At 33.7% G+C, this 18,519-nt stretch overlaps 1 protein-coding gene across 1 annotated transcript in view; it reads right to left on the bottom strand.

The window, feature by feature from the left end:
* LOC145296653 (rho-associated protein kinase 2-like) overlaps nt 1-18,519 on the bottom strand; it is a 407,811-nt gene that overhangs the window by 146,884 nt on the left and 242,408 nt on the right. The window contains exon 3 of the mRNA XM_080142590.1: nt 1,490-1,590. Coding sequence (XP_079998716.1) covers nt 1,490-1,590 — 101 coding nt within the window. The remainder of the gene's footprint in view (nt 1-1,489; nt 1,591-18,519) is intronic.

Genomic DNA, 18,519 nt, shown 5'->3' on the forward strand with positions numbered 1-18,519 from the left:
CACGGGTGGTCTAGTATATATATAAAAATAATATATAAATATATAATATATATAATATATATATAAACAATATATATATATAATATACATTATATATATATATATTATATATATAATATATATATATATATATATATATATATAATATATATTATATATATATAATATATATTATATATATATATATAATATATAATATATATATATATATATATATAATATATATATATATATATATAATATATATATATATATATATAATATATATAATATATAATATATATAATATATATAATATATATATATATATATATATAATATATATAATATATAATATATATAATATATATATATATATATATATATATATATATATATAATATATATAATATATAATATATATATAATATATATAATATATAATATATATATAATATATATAATATATATAATATATATATATATATATATAATATATATAATATATATAATATATATATATATATATATAATATATATATGTATATATTATATACATATATATATCTATATATTATATATATCTATATATTATATATATCTATATATTATATATATCTATATATTATATATATCTATATATTATATATATATTGTATATATATTATATGATATATAAATTGTATATATATTATATGATATATAAATTGTATATATATTATATGATATATAAATTGTATATATATATTATATATATATATATATATATGTGGTGTCTCAATAAAATGTATACACTGTTTAAATGACCATAAAACCAACATTTATTATAAGAAAGAGAAGTTTAATACTACATATTTGAACAAATATAGAAACCAGCTAATTATAGAAAGTGTTCAAATTATTGTCCATTGTGGTCCATGAATAGCTGACAACGTTCACTGATTGAATTGAAAACGTTCCTAATCAGTTTAGTTGTTATGTTGACATATCTTCTTTCAATGGTTGCTTTCAACTCACACATTGTAGCTCGTCTTGTGGTCCGAACGCTGTGTTTAATATGCCCTCACCTACCCACCACAAAAAAGAGAAAAATCCATGGGAGGGAGGTAAAATCTGGTGAGTGTGGACAGTGCTCAATTTTTCCTCTTCTTCCTAAGCATCTGCTTCGGAAGTGTTTATCAAGATATGCTCTTACATCATGATGATAGTGGGGAAGTTCTTCATCCTCCTGGAAGTGCAATTCTTTATTATTGGGAACGTGGCATAATGTATTCATATAGCAATTTGAGATGATTTTAAGAGGGTGTACATTTTATTGAGACACCCTATATATAAATATATATTTATATATATATAAATATATATAAATATATATATATATATATATATAAATATATATAAATAAATATGTATATATATATATAAACATTTACACACACAGTTTTTAACTATATAAACATTCCTAAGTCACATATTTTTAAACAAGTTAATCATAAAAATTAATACATACCAACTGAACTTCACCAAAAGCTCCTCTGCCGATGACTTTAACAACTTCAAAGTCATGAGCTTTAAGTCGACAAAGATTAATGAACTCGACAGATCTGACATCTGAAAATAATTATAAAACAAATTGTTAGAAATTTATACAATATTTTTAACTTGGAATTTACATAAGCAATTTAAAGAAAGTTCATAAACTCGTATTAATCGGTGAAGACATTCTAACCAGAACGTTATCCAATGTGATCCCCTTTTGCATTGAACTAGCTCCTTCCGATGAATTCAATGAATCTCAAATAAGGTCCGACTAAGCAAAATGGTTCATTAGCGTTGAGATAAGTGACACCTATTGGTTACCACTGTAAATACTTGTGATACGACAAACACTTTACCTCCACCTGCCCAGAGCAAAGACTCCAACAAAGGAGGTATATGAAAAGTATAGAAAGTGAAATTAGTAAAAAGATGGAGGACCGCTGAGATTTTTTTAACTTTTGAGAGGTTTTAGAGTCTGTGGTTTGTTTCTGAATCATCAGCTGGGAAGCGTTAAGAAGAAGAGTCATATCTGCTTATCATCTATTGCAATTTCAGACTTGGAGTCAATAAATTTAGGAGTCAGAGTTAGTTTACAGATAATTTCCAAGTTGAAACAGTTAGCAAGTTGATGACTTGGAAGACCCTGAGAGAGATCGGAACTTCAGCAGGTGAAGTGAACTGACCAACCAATAGATCAACCAACAGTGATGGTCTCGAGAGACAACCAAAATATGAATGTTAGCGTTTGGGTCGTTTTCTGCGATGATATCACACACACATACAGAATACAACATATCTACACACAATGTGTTAGAGTCAGTTTTCTTTTGTGAATTTGTGTTATTTTTTATATATTTGTAAGCTAGTGCTCGCACCCTCAGCAATTACCAAATGACCAGAACAAGAAAAAAATATGAAGAGGAACAGAAAACCATAGTACACAAGTGATGGGGTCAGTGATTGCAGAGAAGGGTGCACAGGACTTCACGCTTGGACAGACAAGGAGTTCCGCATCCTGATTCACCATTATGACGTAAATTTTGAGTTTTCTACCACATCTCATCAGTCGTACAATGGAACGAGATTGATAGTTTTTCTGATGAATTCAGCTCCTTGACGTTGAAGAGTGTTATCAAACTTGCAAAGAAACCTCGCAAAAGCTTGCTGGAGGAAGGATATTCATAACAGTGTTGTATCAGTTCTGCTGTCATAAGAACGTCTTCCCAAGATTTATCTCCACTTTTTAAGAAACCAGGGTAATCCACCCAGGTATTACATCCTACTTTGGATGAGGAGATAATATAATATATTTAATATCTTTTCTGTTGCCATGATACCATATTGCAGGCATTAACTTTTTTTATCGGAGAACCACCTCTATTTTGGAAGGATAATGTATATGTTTATGATCACATCCTCAATTTCTTATGAATTCTAGCAGGCTTTATCTTTTTTATTAGAGAATAGTTTAATATATATTCATCTGTTATGATACCATCTTTCTAGGTGTTGTATCTGTTCTGTTATATCAGATATTTAAGTTCTCCTTTTTATGACGGGGGGGGGGTGTTCATCCGTCATATTACCTCCTCTTTAGCACAGCGAGTGTAGCATATAATCATTCACCAGACTTGCAAAAATATGACCAGAGGGAACATATATTTGCTAATATTATTATAACTCCATTAACTGTATTTTAAAGTTATTTTTCTAATGCATACAACTTCCCATGCGAAAATTCAAATATTTCAGATTTACATTGAATTCAATCCATCGTCATTAAATACCAATTAAGCACGATTCCTCAAATTTCAATTTCTTTTTAAATGCCCTTAAACCTTAAATTTAAAACATTTTTGTTTTTTAGAATTAAACTCGTGTAATTGTATTTTAAATGTAAAACTGACCCAAATGAGATAAATTAATACGTACTAATAAATACAAAGTAATATTGTGTTATATAGTTCAATACAAATAATAAAATAATATTGTAAGAGACAATCTTTAATTTATTATTTCAGGCCAGCATATCTTGGTAGACCATGTTCTTTTTTGTTCGGTTTCTTTTAAATATTCCCCTTTTTTATGTAAAATTTCGCTGACTTCTTTTTCTAGTGACGAACTGCTCCACGTCGAAATTACTATGAATTCCTTTCTCACACCATTACAACACATCATATAGCATTATTAAAATGATATTCAAAAACGAAGCTATATCAGAGGTTAATTTCTTATAAAACCTTTGCGTTGGTTGTAATGACTAATTATTAAAAAAAACTGAATAATAGATAAAATTGATTGTATCTTTCCACTTGAAATTTTCACAGTATACTGAAAATAAGACATCAGTGTTACTAATAAATATCCGACAGTAGGAGTAATATTTGAAAGACACTTCAATCTTGGTTGTTAACTTTAACCCTTATCCTTTAGTGGCCTCTTGGCCTTGATAATGTGGTGATGCCTATGTAAAAAAAAAAAAACTAGTAGGACCGATGGGAATTCCACAGAATGAGAAATATATTTAACTAGCAGGGGTACCCGGCATTGCCTGGGTGTTTGGAGGTGCGTGTGGTTTTGGGTAAATCAAAACTCCGCGGGGGGGAGGGGGGGATAAGTTTTAGTAGGTGAGTATGAGGATTGAACCCGAACCCTTGAGGCGAAAGTTGGAAATTAAAGTGTGAAAAAAAAAGCGTGCGACGTTAACCATTGGGCCACTGAGAGATACTAACGGAAACACGTTTGAATTTATTTAATTACTTAGATTTGGCAGGTGCGCGTTTTAATGACTTAATGAGGTCAACTTTGACTGCGGGATAGTATTTCATTTAGTACCGGAACACTTTTATTTTTATTTTCTCAAGATGTTGGTGGGGGTGGGGGGGGGACCAGCTCCCCTTGTCCAATTTGAATAGCAATTGTCTGATATAAGGAAAATATTTCCACATTGATCAAAGCTGATTGCTTTTAGACATTTCCGGCGATCGCCACCAGAAAAATACCGCCAGAATTAGTGTCGCTTTTATTATACGAAAAAGCCTAATCCACATGCGGTGAGCGAAAACTGTTGAATATTTATCTTCCCGAAGTCAAGCAAATTAAACAGACAGGCGACCTCCGTTGTTAACACGGAGATATTATGAATTATATGTGATATAAAAAGTTTTAAGAAGTTGTGAGCCGACCGACCGCTCCTCTGAAAAAAGCCTTTCTTGGACATACACAAAAAGCGAACATACATACGCACATTTCCACTTTTATATATATAGACTAGCAGGGCTACCCGGCGTTGCTCGGGACCGTATAAACAATGAAAAAACAAAAGCAGATATGGAACATATGTTTTATTCTTAGGGGAGAGGAATCTTTCATCTCAAGTTTTAGCGTTACAAACATTTGTCTTTTATATATATATATATAGATAATGACAGGTTTTTTGGGGCCCCCCCTCGAAGATAACTGATCAGTTGACCAACTTCTAGTGGTCCGTTTGACGTGAAATTTCGATATTTGTCATCCGGGTGATGGGGCTTCGATATGATACCAAATTTGTCAAGTTTGGTTCCGTCTTTCAAAAGTTTTAGCGTTACAAACAAACATACATACATACACACAGACGTTTGGCTTTTATATATATAGATAATCAAATATGTTCTGATAAAGCTGATATTTTTCTGGATAGTGCAACAAATGTTTTTTTTGTACAGAAAAACCATTAGCATGCAGCAAATATGAGTTTATTAACATTTCTATGAAAATATTGTCCATTGTATTTTAAATATAGAACTTACCCAAATGAGATAAATTAATAAGTACTAATAAATACAAAGTAATATTGTGTTATATAGTTCAATACAAATAATAAAATAATATTGTAAGAGACAATCTTTAATTTATTATTTCAGGCCAGCATATCTTGGCAGACATTTTTTTCCCCCGTTTCTTTCTAAGGTTCCTTTTTTACACAATTCAAGGTAGCACTCAGAAGTTACGAAGAAACTGAAAAAATGATCACAGAAAAAAACGAATCCACAAATATCATGAAATTTAAAAATACACACATAAAAACACCAAAATCGAATTATACCCATGCCAGAAATAAAAAACGCAACTTTGCCAAAAGCAGGTTTTTTCCTAAGAAAAGTACAAAAATTATTTGCTATAATTGTGGACAACCTAATCACAAGAGTTTCCAATGTAGATACAGGACTCAAAATGGTGACTACATTAAAAATGTAGAGAGCTCTGTTAGCGAACATACATTTTTATTTTCGTGTACATTTGATGCTTCAACAAACAATTTTCTTGTCGATTGTGGGGCCACGGCACATGTGATTACAAAGGAATCTGATTTTATCAATTTTGATCCCAACTTTACGCCACAAAATCATTTTGTAGAACTAGCTGACGGGTCAATGATATCGTTTTGAAAAGAGACAATGCGAAAATCTCGCTAAAGAACAATAAAGGTGTTTCTGTATTCTAGAAAACGCTCTTCTAATCCCAAAATTTAAACAAAATATATTTTCTGTACAAGCTGCCACAAAACAAGGTGCAAATATAAACTTTAGCTCCAATAAATCAAAACTGGCATACCCGAATGGAACTGTATTTGACATTAAAGAAAATGGAGGACTATATTATTTAAATAGCGTAGTCCCATCAAAAACCGCCTGCTATGATCTACAGACATGGCATAAAATTCTTCCCCAATGCAATATTCCTGATATCAAAAAGTTGCCGACTGTAGTTGATGGAATGCGAATACAAACATCAAAAACCTTCAACTGCAACGTCTGTACGCAAGGGAAAATGACAAACTATCAAAACAAGATACCAGACAAAAAGGGCAAAAAAAAAAAATTCTATTAATGGTGCATTGTGACTTGAACGGTCCCGTAGAACCGATGGCCAGAGAACATTATAGATATGTGTTGAATTTCGTAGATGACCATTCAGGTTTAATAATGGTTTACTTTTTAAAGAACAAATCTGATACCCTGCTAGCAATTAAGAAATATCTAGCCGGCATAGCCCCCTACAGTGAAATCAAGTGTATTCGCTCTGACAACGGTACGGAATTCAACAATAAAGACTTTGAACTTTTACTAATTAACCATCATATCAGGCATGAAACATCAGCTCCTAGATCGCCACACCAAAACGGGACTGCTGAACGTACGTGGCGGACACTTTGTGAAATGGCAAGATGCCTACTCATTGAATCAAAACTCCCTAAAAACCTCTGGACGTATGCACTCATGGCGGCAGCCTATATACGCAACAGGTGTTTTAACAAAACACTATCTAAAACTCCATATGAATCTTTCTGCGGTAAAAAAACAAATTTAAGCAGAATGCATATATTTGGTTCAACTTGCTTCGCATATATAGAGAAAAAGAGTAAATTGAATATTAAAGCCGACAGAGGTATATTTCTTGGATACGATAAAAACAGTCCAGCCAATTTAATAATTTTTTCCCCGAGAAAAATAAAATAAAAAGAATCCGGTGTGTAAAATTCACAGACACGTTTAATTGTAAAGACGAAACCCCGTCATATGAAGAGGATGGAATTATATTACCTCAAATAATTAGAACAAACGAAAACAATAAAAATGACGGAGACGAGAGTGTCCATGATGATGATGATGATGACGACGATAAAGTCAAGAGATATCCTAAAAAGAAATAGAAGACAACCCGATTTTTTTGTGGTCGACAATATAAAAGATTATCAAATTGACTATTGCTATTCAATGGAAAATGCGCCAAAAAGCTTCAACGAAGCAATTAATTCAGAACATTGTGATGAATGGAAAATTGCCATGAAAAAAGAAATAGATGCCTTAACCGAAAATGATACCTATACGGTAGTGCCTCTCCCAAGAGATAAACATGTTATTTCTACCAGATGGGTCTTTACAAAAAAGAGTGCATCAGGCGTAGAACAGTACAAAGCAAGATCTGTTGCTAAGGGGTGCTCTCAGATTTACGGTAAAGAATACTTTTCTACGTTTTCACCGACCACAGGCCTAACGGCAGTCAGAATTTTACTGCAAGTCGCATCACAATATGACCTAAACATCCATCAAATGGACGTAAAAAATGCTTATTTGAATGCCCCAATAGACTGTGAAATTTATATTACCCCTCCAGAGGGATTTATAATGAAAAATAAAAATAGCGTGTGGCGACTTAACAAGTCATTATATGGTCTAAAGCAGAGTGCACAGTGTTGGAACACAGTATTCCAGGATTATATTATTAAACAACAATTTAGACAATGCGCTGTAGACCCCTGTTTATATACCCAACACAAAGACGATAAACTACTGATTTTGGTTTTGTGGGTCGATGATATTTTAATCGCATCAAATTGTGACATAATGTTAACTGATGTTAAGAACAAATTAAGTAAAAGATTCAAAATGACCGATCTTGGCAAAATATCCTGGTTTCTGGGGATAGAATTTACTCAAAGCAAAGGATTTGTTACAATGACTCAATCAAGATACATCGACAAAATACTTTTAAAATTTGGAATGGGAGAGTGCAAGAAACGCTCTACACCGGTCGAAAATGATATTAATAACCTTTACATAATGAGGCCACGCTCTAAGCAACTGAGCTAAGACGACGTCCACAAAATTAGGTCATTTTTCTTTTAATCTTTAAACTAAATCAGGTTCCGGCGTCATTTGCGCATGTGTAGAACCGGACTCGTCATGAGAGGACGGTTTTTGCTGACCCCCCACCCCTGTAGAAAACTGCTGATTTCAGGGTGAAGAAATTAATGTTTTTGGCCAATTTTTCGATATTTGTCGGGCGAAGGTTGGAACTTTAAAATGATACCGATCTGGCAAAAATCTGTAACCCGTGTCAAAAGTTTTTGCAAGGCATACAAACACACATACATACAAACAAACATACATACATACCCATTTTCGCTTTTATAAATATAGATTAGCTTTGTAAATTTTAATGTATCTGTAACAATTAGGGTGAATTGGTTTTCTACATGTCTGACACAAGGCTGAAATGTAACAGCTACTTATTTTATAATGAAATGCACTGTGGTTTTGATTGAAATGCGTGATAATTATTGTCTGGCTAATTATCGGATTAATGTTGCGAGATTAAAACAATTTACAAATAAACTGCAATAAAAGTAAAAAGATTTGTGGCAGCATTATCAACAGATTCAGCATTTTTTTTTTTTGTTTTTTTTATCGCAACAACAACGAAAGGACAAGTGAGTGTTTATGTGAGTAAATAAGTGTGTTAGCATAACACAATAATCCACAATATTATCACCTATTTACACTATTTACAGTTGGTGGTAGAAAAATAAAGCAAAAAAATAAAAAAGGCACTATTTCTTGTGATGAGGATTATCACATAAGCCTTGTACTATTTATTGTGGAAGAAAAATCTAGTCATGGATTCAATGAAAGGGAAACGGTAGACAGGAAGAGAGGGGGGGTTAGGAGAAAGATAAGAGATAAGATAGGAAAGCATGAGAGAAAAAGAGGGAATATCATAAGACCAGGAGAGAGAGAGAGAAAGAGAGAGTGAGATTAGAGTAAGAGAAAAAGGACAGAAGGAAAGAAAATGAGACACCAAAGCAAAAGGCCCTCCCCTCTTTCCCAGTCAAATTTTTATTTAGTAAGCCATGACCGAGTAGAACCAACAAGCCAAGTGAGTTAAACCAGCACCTCCCTCTAAAGGAGGAAGTGTCTACAAGATTCCAAATTCACAAACGGTCTTTAGTCGCACATCCCAGTTAGATGACATTCTGTTTTTGCAGTTCTTGCAGGAAGGTGTCAAAGTCCTTTATACAGCGTCTGGCATTCCCAAATGGTTACCCATCTGGTAATGACCACACTCAATATTGCTTAACTTCTGTGATCTAAGTAGAAGTGTTAATTTGTTAGTTTTCGTTATCACCTAGAATAAGGACTGAACTATTAACCTCTGGAGACAGTCACTTAGAACTGGTTCATGTGAATTAGTTCATGGATTAACTCAAGGATCCAGTTTGAAATCCCATCCAGCTTCCACAGCTTGACGAGAAGGTTCCTAAGTTCAAAAAGATGCACCTGAAGAATGTCAAAGGTTACACAGGTCATAATGAAGATGAGAATAGTAATCCAAATAATCGCAATTATTATTCACCATCTAAAAAAAAAAAATTTGTAAAATTCTTTCTTAGCATGATTTTACATTTTGCTGTGTTTTTCCGGAAAAGTAATGCTTCAAAAACCCAAGCGATATCAAAAATGTCTTCAGCGACACTTGTTTTGCATTGGAAAAAGTATCAATTCTGATCGTGCTTATTTTGATCAATAAATTTTTGTTTGAGCCGAGATATGTTCATTGTTATGTTGCAACGTAAAAATCTTGCGTTGTAGTAGCGATGAAGTCACTGAAAATGTTTTTGATATTGCTTAGGTTTTTGATGCATTTCCCACGCAGAAAGTTGTCGAGATGCTTAAAAAAGTGGTAGTCTGTAGGTGAGAGGTCTGGAGAATATGGCGGATGAGGCAGTTTTTTTTTTTTTTTTTTTTTTTTTTTTTTACATGGAGTTCACCACTTATCAAGGCCCAATGACCAATCAGGGATAACGGATTATTGTGTGTACAGTAATCAAAGGGATAGTGTAGCAATAGTATTGGAGAATTGGTAAGGTGTCATTACTTAGGGGGGGGCGGTTCATCAGGAATTTGTTTGTGTTGAACTTGAAGACATCCAGGTTGAAGTCGGGAGAGAAACAGGCAAGCAGAACAGAGTTCCACAGGCGTGCAGTTCTAAGAAAGAAGCTTTGTTCATGGAATCTACGTTTTGATTTAGGCACAGATAGGGAGTGGGGAAAATTATTGACGGTGGTTTCAGCTAGTCGGATGTTTTTTGAGAAAGATTGGCGAGGGGGGGACCAGAGAATGGTGCTCAGACGAGCACTTGCCATGGGAATAACGATAGAACAATGACAGGCTCGCTACGTCTCTTCTGTTTGAAAGAGGTTGCAGGGTAAAGAAAAGGGCATCCCCCACTAAGCCACAGAGTCTATTTTGTACTCTGTCAAGGCAGGATAGGCTGTTTTTTGCAGCCCCCGCCCAGATGTGGCAGCAGTACTCCATCTTTGGACGTACTTGGCTCTTATATAGATAGAGAATTGCATCATTAGTGAGATATCTTCTGGAGCGGTAGAAGGATCCCACCATTTTCCCAGCGACCTTGGCCACAGACTTGATGTATGTGTTCCATTTAAGATCAGGTGTAAAGGTCAAACCCAGGAGCTTATCAAATCCTGGGGCCTCCCTTAGATGAGAGCCATCCATTTCAATTGATGCCAGATAGGGATCAGAGCGTTTATGATGTAGAGATAGGAGTTTGGTTTTAGATGCATTACAGGTAACCAGCCACATCTTTCCCCACTGTACCACGCGCTCAAGATCAGAGGAGAGAGAATCAGAGAGAACATCATCATTTACGGCCTTTGATGTGTTGCCATGTATGGTCGTGTCATCAGCATAGATGTCAACGAAAGATTTAGCATGTGTTTTGGGAGATCATTGATGCAGATCAGGAAGAAAGTTGGGCCCAGTATGGACGCCTGAGGGACCAGCATTAATACTGTGGGCCTCTGATTTCTGCCCATCAACCATTACTCTTATGAGCCTATCAGATAGAAATGATTTAATGATAGAGAAACCATTTCCAGTTATACAGTAGCTGGAAATCTTGTGTAGTAGGCCTTTATGCCAAACCTTACCGAAGGCCTTTTATATGTCGAGAGCAATTGCCCTAGAAATGAAGCCTAAGTCGAGAGATTCGCTAATCCTATGAGATATAACCGTTAGCACATCTGCTGTAGATCTAGCAAAGCGGAAACCATATATCGTGTCGCTAAGAAGGTTATTTCTGCTGAGGTGGTTGACTACTTCTCTATTTATTGTGGATTCCAGCAACTTACTCATGACACACAGGAGACTTATTGGTCTGTACTGAGAGGGGGATGACTTATCACCTGAATTCTTAAATACAGGGCATACTGATGAGGTTTTCCAGGGTGTTGGAAAGCACTTCTCCTGAAGGCAACGCTTAAACAGTTTGGAAAGTATGGGGGCAAGTTCTGGTTGTAATTTTTTTAACACTATAATTGGAATACTGTCGGGACCAGTTGCTTTACTGGAGTGAAGGTTCTTGATTAGCTTGGTGACCTCACGCACAGATATTTGTATGTTGCATAGCGTGTTGTCTGTTATAGGAGGGAATATGGGGAGTTGATGGCCTTCGTCGCACAGGGTAGAATTTGCCGCAAAGTTTTTGGCAAATAGTTTGGCCTTGTCGGATGCTGTCGAGATGACCTCTGGTCCATTGATAATGGTTGGGATAGAACGCACGTTTCTGTTCAAGATCCTATTTGCTATTTGCCAGAACTGGTCGGAACCAAGCCGCTGCTCAGCTACTTTGGACTTAACGGATTGCGCATGTAGTTCTCTTGCATTTTTTATTACTCTTTTACAATGGTTACTGGCGGTTCTAAAAGCAGCTTTAGTTTCAGTGCATCTATTACGTTGGTAGCTATGGAAAAAGTGATTTCTGTGTGCGATGGCAGCAACACATTCGGGGGAGAACCATGGCTGGCTGTTAGGTTTTTGTTGGAATTTTTTGGATGGTATGAATTGGCCTTTGCCTACAATTAACCATTTGGTCAGATCTGATACTATAGAGGACACATCCTTTTTAAACATGGAATGGAGAGGGAGATCAGATATGAATGTACGGAAGCTATCCTAGTCCGCAATTGAGTATCGGTATACAGTACGGTGGAGAGGTACGTCTGTAGATTTATTATATTTCATTTTTCGTAGCCCAATTTGTTTAACTTTTGTGGGGTTGGTTTAGCAACGTGTGGTTTGGCATTGTTGTGGAGGAGAATTGGGTCTTCTGTTGAATTTTGCCAAGCGTTGTTTCTGATGCATTTAATGCATTTGTTGACAGTACTTTTCTGCCATAATGGTTCCGCCTGCATTCAAAAAAAGATGAAATAGATGTTGCAGATCACAAAACAGTTAGCATAACCTTCTTTTGGTACAAATTCGGAAAGTGTTGTGGGGCTTCGTTGGTGGCTAACCACTGAGTGAGCATTGCCAGTGGTTGTAAAGAACCCACTTTTAATCGCAAGTCAGGCGACAATTGTTTTAAAACGATTATAATTTAAACGATTAGATAGGACAAAAAGTGCTCTTCAAAATAATATATAAAACAAAAGGAAAACCTATTTGAAAATACTTCATTTAAAATCCAAATTAAAACTTCCGCAAGAACTTTCTTATCAATAGAATATACATAACAAAATTTCATGTGAATATATGTAATAAACTATAGATGATATATACACATACACATACACACAAATAGTTTAATCTCTATAAAACGAAGATTATTTTCTTCCTTTTCTCAATCCTTGTTAACATATGTTACCATCAGCGATAAAAAAATAAAATTGGTAGCCTCTGATAAGCATCAAATAATTAATGAGTTCAACTTTTCAACAGATGTTTTAATAGAAGAAACTATTTCGTATTGAGTAATGCTCATTTTGATAGAATTAAAATTACATTAAAAAACACAATTTCAGATGAAAGTTACAAAACCTGCAAATATTTTGCATGGATATAAAAGTGGTAATTTATGTGAAACTTTACCTGGAATTAAGAATTTAACACAAAATAAAAGGTTGTGAAAAAATCATATTTTACATGAATTTTGAAAACTTATTTTTTAATAGAAAGCGGCAAGACGACCAGCGGCGCACCGTGAAGCTATAAGACGACCAGCGGCGCACCGTGAAGCTATAAGATGACCGGCGGCGCACCGTGAAGCTATAAGACGACCGGCGGCGCACCGTGAAGCTATAAGACGACCGGCGGCGCACCGTGAAGCTATAAGACGACCGGCGGTGCACCGTGAAGCTATAAGACGACCGGCGGTGCACCGTGAAGCTATAAGATGACCGGCGGTGCACCGTGAAGCTATAAGATGACCGGCGGTGCACCGTGAAGCTATAAGATGACCGGCGGTGCACCGTGAAGCTATAAGATGACCGGCAGCGCACCGTGAAGCTATAAGACGACCGGCGGTGCATCGTAAAGTGACGACTGGCGACGCACCGTGAAACTATATATTAATAATGGGTCGATTCCAGAATTTTCCCCTGATTCCGATACAATTAGCAATTTTGTTCTAAATTCTTGATTCTTTTAGAAGTGCTGATTCTGATTTTTAAACTATTTCTCAACATTTAGAGATTTGGTGCTTTAAAAAAATGTTCAAATAATTGTAAACCTCTTGTGTAATGTCCACATACATTTTGCAAAACGTAAAAGATATTTGAGAAGTGGAGGACGTATATTATAAGAGTAGATCTTTCTAAATATTTTTCTCAAATGTTTTCCTTGTAATTTGCATTTGGTTTCATTAATGCTATTTGAAATTTTCATAAAAAGCATCAGCAATTTGTTTGCGAAATAAGAAAATCGTGTAGGAACAAAGCTTGTCCCATGTCAAAAATAAGCTTCTAAACGATGTTACTACTGGGGAAAACCTTTCTGAACATTGGGAGGAGTCTGTTAACTATTCTCTACCTTGCCTCTTTGTAGAAATGCTAATATTTTTGTGGCAATTATAAAGATTTGGTCAGCAATTAATTAGATTGATGTGCATCACTGTAAAAAGAAATCCAGACTTGTCATTCAGATTCCAGGGAATAACACAAATTCTTTGATGATAGCTTATGTGAAAACACCTAACAATAATGGCAAATAGCTAAATCACTTCCCTAAAATGAGTTTTTTTTGTGTGTTTTAGATGGTTACATCACAGAAAGGAAAAAAAAAACAAAAACATTTTAGAATTTCTAGTAGGAAAGGAGTTTCAAACATAAATTTAGCATAAAATGGTAATCATTTCTGGCACATAACTCTTTAATCTTGTCTAATCGCTCAAAAACCGAAAATTAAACAAAATATTGGTAGAGCATAACATTTTCGCTTGATTGGTGACATTTATTTGATCTGTTTCTATCAATGTTTGTTTGATTTTTGATTTTGAGTAATTATCAAGGGTCCTTGTGCAGGGCTTACGGGGCAGCCTTTTTCTTTTATTCTAAATAAAAAGGGTGGACATGAAGTTTGTTTTGAACTAAAAACACTTTAAAATAAGTTGAAACACAAACTTAAGGACCGTAGGTAGAGGAGTTGTCTTTGGTAACATTTAGTTGTTACAAATTTGTTTTTCATCTCTTATTAATTTACAGTATTTACAAATGTCCGAATCTCATTATTGGGGTGGGCGCTATAATTTTTAATATAAATCTTATTTCCTTTTTAATTTAGAAAGATGTTTTCCCTTTGTGTATTTCATCCAAGATTTTGCTAAACTCATTTGGAGATTTTCATCCTATTTTTCACTTTCATCCAAAGCAAAGAAGTACCATAAAACATTATTTCATCACAAAACAACGATATGACAGACAACGATATTAAAAAAAATCGTGTCCAGAGTATTTTAAATCTTTTAATAATCAAGTAAGAAATTCTTTTCACACCTATCTGTTAAATGCCTATATAGACATCTAGCAGATAGGTGTGAAAAAGTTTACAAAAAGAAATAGGAGTTAACTCTCAAATGTTAATTTTGTTTACAAGTCATCTATAATATAAATCTCACCTATCTGTTTAAATATATGTATGTATGTTTGTATGTATATCTGCCTAAAGTTTTAGTCAGAGGCGACGGATTTTCACTAGATCTGTATTGTTTTGAAGCTCAACCCTTCGGATGACAAATATAAAATATAGCGTGCGCAAAAGAAAATAATATATAGTGTGCGCCCAAAAAATATATAGCGTGCGCAAAAAAAATATATAGCGTGCGCGCAAAAAAAATATATAGCGTGCGGCCAAAAAAAATATAGCGTGCGCAAAAAAAATATATAGCGTGCGCAAAAAAAATATATAGCGTGCGCAAAAAAAATATATAGCGTGCGCAAAAAAAATATATAGCGTGCGCAAAAAAATATATAGCGTGCGCAAAAAAATATATAGCGTGCGCAAAAAAATATATAGAGTGCGCAAAAAAAATATATAGCGTGCGCAAAAAAAAATATAGCGTGCGCAAAAAAAAATATAGCGTGCGCAAAAAAAAATATAGCGTGCGCAAAAAAAAAATATATAGCATGCGGAAAAAAAATAATATATAGTGTGGGAAAAAAAAAATATAGCGTGCGGAAAAAAAATAAAATATAGCGTGCGGGAAAAAAATAAAATATAGCGTGCGGGAAAAAAATAAAATATAGCGTGCGGGAAAAAAATAAAATATAGCGTGCGGGAAAAAAATAAAATATAGCGTGCGGGAAAAAAATAAAATATAGCGTGCGGAAAAAAAATAAAATATAGCGTGCGGAAAAAAAATAAAATATAGCGTGCGGGAAAAAAATAAAATATAGCGTGCGCAAAAAAAAATAATATATAGCGTGCTCAAAAAAAATTATTATATAGCATGCGCAAAAAAAAATATATAGCATGCGCAAAAAAAAAAAATATATAGCGTGTGCAAAAAAAATAATATATAGCGTGCGCAAAAAAAAAATAATATATAGTGTGCGCAAAAAAAAAATATATAGCGTGTGCAAAAAAATAATATATAGCGTGTGCAAAAAAATAATATATAGCGTGCGCAAAAAAAAATATATAGCGTGCACAAAAAAAATATATAGCGTGCACAAAAAAAAATATATAGGGTGCGCAAAAAAATAATATATAGCGTGCGCAAAAAAAAATAATATATAAGGTGCGCAAAAAAATAATATATAAGGTGCGCAAAAAAATAATATATAAGGTGCGCAAAAAAAAATAATAGATAACGTGCGCAAAAATACTAATATATAGCGTGCGCAAAAAAAATATAGCGTGTGCAAAAAAATAATATATAACGTACGCAAAAAAAATAATATATAACGTACGCAAAAAAAATAATATATAACGTGCAGAAAAAATAATAGATAACGTGCGCAATAAAAATAATATATAGCGTGCGCAAAAAAAATATATAGCGTGCGCAATAAAATAATATATAGCGTGCGCAAAAAAAATATATGGCGTGCTCAAAAAAAAATAATATATAATGTGCGCAAAAAAATAAAATTTATTTACTTCACGGGGTAGTATGCTCTTATTCTGTCAGCCATGACTGGATAGAAGTCCAAAGTAATTCACAACTGTATTTTTCAGTTGCCCACACTGACAATTGAATTTTCAACGGAATATCACTTTTACATTTGACATGTGGCGCAGTGGTTTGAGTACATGGAAAAATCAATAGTAAAAGTGATATTTTCCTAAAGGTTGAAGGTGCAATACTCTGTGTGGCTGACTCAGAAATCGCAAATTATTTAGGACCTCTGACCAGTCATGGCTGACAGAACGAGAGCATGCTACCCTTGTGAAATAAATAAAGGGTTCCATTCCTGAATTCGACAAGATACACCTGATTACTGTCAGAGGTTACATCGACCGAAACATTATGAAAATATCAAGAGTAGGAGAGTAGTCCGAAGAATCGAAATATTAACACCAATATTTTCCCATTCTAAATTAGCGATTGTGTCCTAAATTCCTGATTTTGATACAATTGCTAATTCTGATGATTTTTAAATTTTTAAATATTTATTTATCTATATATATAAAAGCGAAAATGTGAGTATGTATGTATGTATGTGTGTCCGCTAAAAACTTTCGACAGACAGAACAAAAATTCACAAACTCTGTATGATATTGAAGCTCCATCCTTCGCTCGAAAAATTGGCCAAAAACGTTTTTTCACCTCAAAATCAACACTTTTCTACAGGAGATGGGGGGGGGTCAACAAAAACCATCCTCTCGTGATGACGACCGGTTCTATGCATGCGTCAGATGACGTCATGACCTGATTTAGTTTAAATAGTTGAAGAACTGACTAAATTTCATGTACGTTGCGTTAGCTCAGTTGGTTAGCGTGTTGGGTCATTATCTAAACGTTTTGGGTTCGAATCGTGGTGTGAGGTGTCTTTTTTTTTCTTTTTTTTTTTTTTCGATTTTTTTAAAATTTAAATATTGAACCAGTGTTATTTAAGCCATTTTTCACGTAAAGTTCGTTTTTCTGTTTTTTTTTTTTTTTTTTTTTTTTTTTACTTCGCTTATTCTTAGGTTTTCATTAACAACCACACACCCAACCACACACCCAAAAACACCCGGCTACCCACCGATTTTTAAAAAAAAAAATAATATATAGCGTGCTCAAAAAAAAATTATTATATAGCGTGCGCAAAAAAAATATATAGCATGCGCAAAAAAAAAAATATATAGCGTGTGCAAAAAAAATAATATATAGCGTGCGCAAAAAAAATAATATATAGCGTGCGCAAAAAAAAAAATATATAGCGTGTGCAAAAAAATAATATATAGCGTGTGCAAAAAAATAATATATAGCGTGCGCAAAAAAAAATATATAGCGTGCACAAAAAAAATATATAGCGTGCACAAAAAAAAATATATAGGGTGCGCAAAAAAATAATATATAGCGTGCGCAAAAAAAAATAATATATAAGGTGCGCAAAAAAAATAATATATAAGGTGCGCAAAAAAAAATAATAGATAACGTGCGCAAAAATACTAATATATAGCGTGCGCAAAAAAAATATAGCGTGTGCAAAAAAATAATATATAACGTACGCAAAAAAAATAATATATAACGTACGCAAAAAAAATATATAACGTACGCAAAAAAAATAATATATAACGTACGCAAAAAAAATAATATATAACGTGCGCAAAAAAAATAAAATATAGCGTGCGCAAAAAAAATATATAGCGTGTGCAAAAAAAAATAATATATAGCATGCGCAAAAAAAAATAATATATAACGTGCGCAAAAAAAAATAATATATAACGTGCA

This window comes from Euprymna scolopes, chromosome 17 (assembly GCF_053919585.1).
Source record: "Euprymna scolopes isolate OS-2025 chromosome 17, ASM5391958v1, whole genome shotgun sequence".
NCBI classification, from domain to species: domain Eukaryota; kingdom Metazoa; phylum Mollusca; class Cephalopoda; order Sepiida; family Sepiolidae; genus Euprymna; species Euprymna scolopes.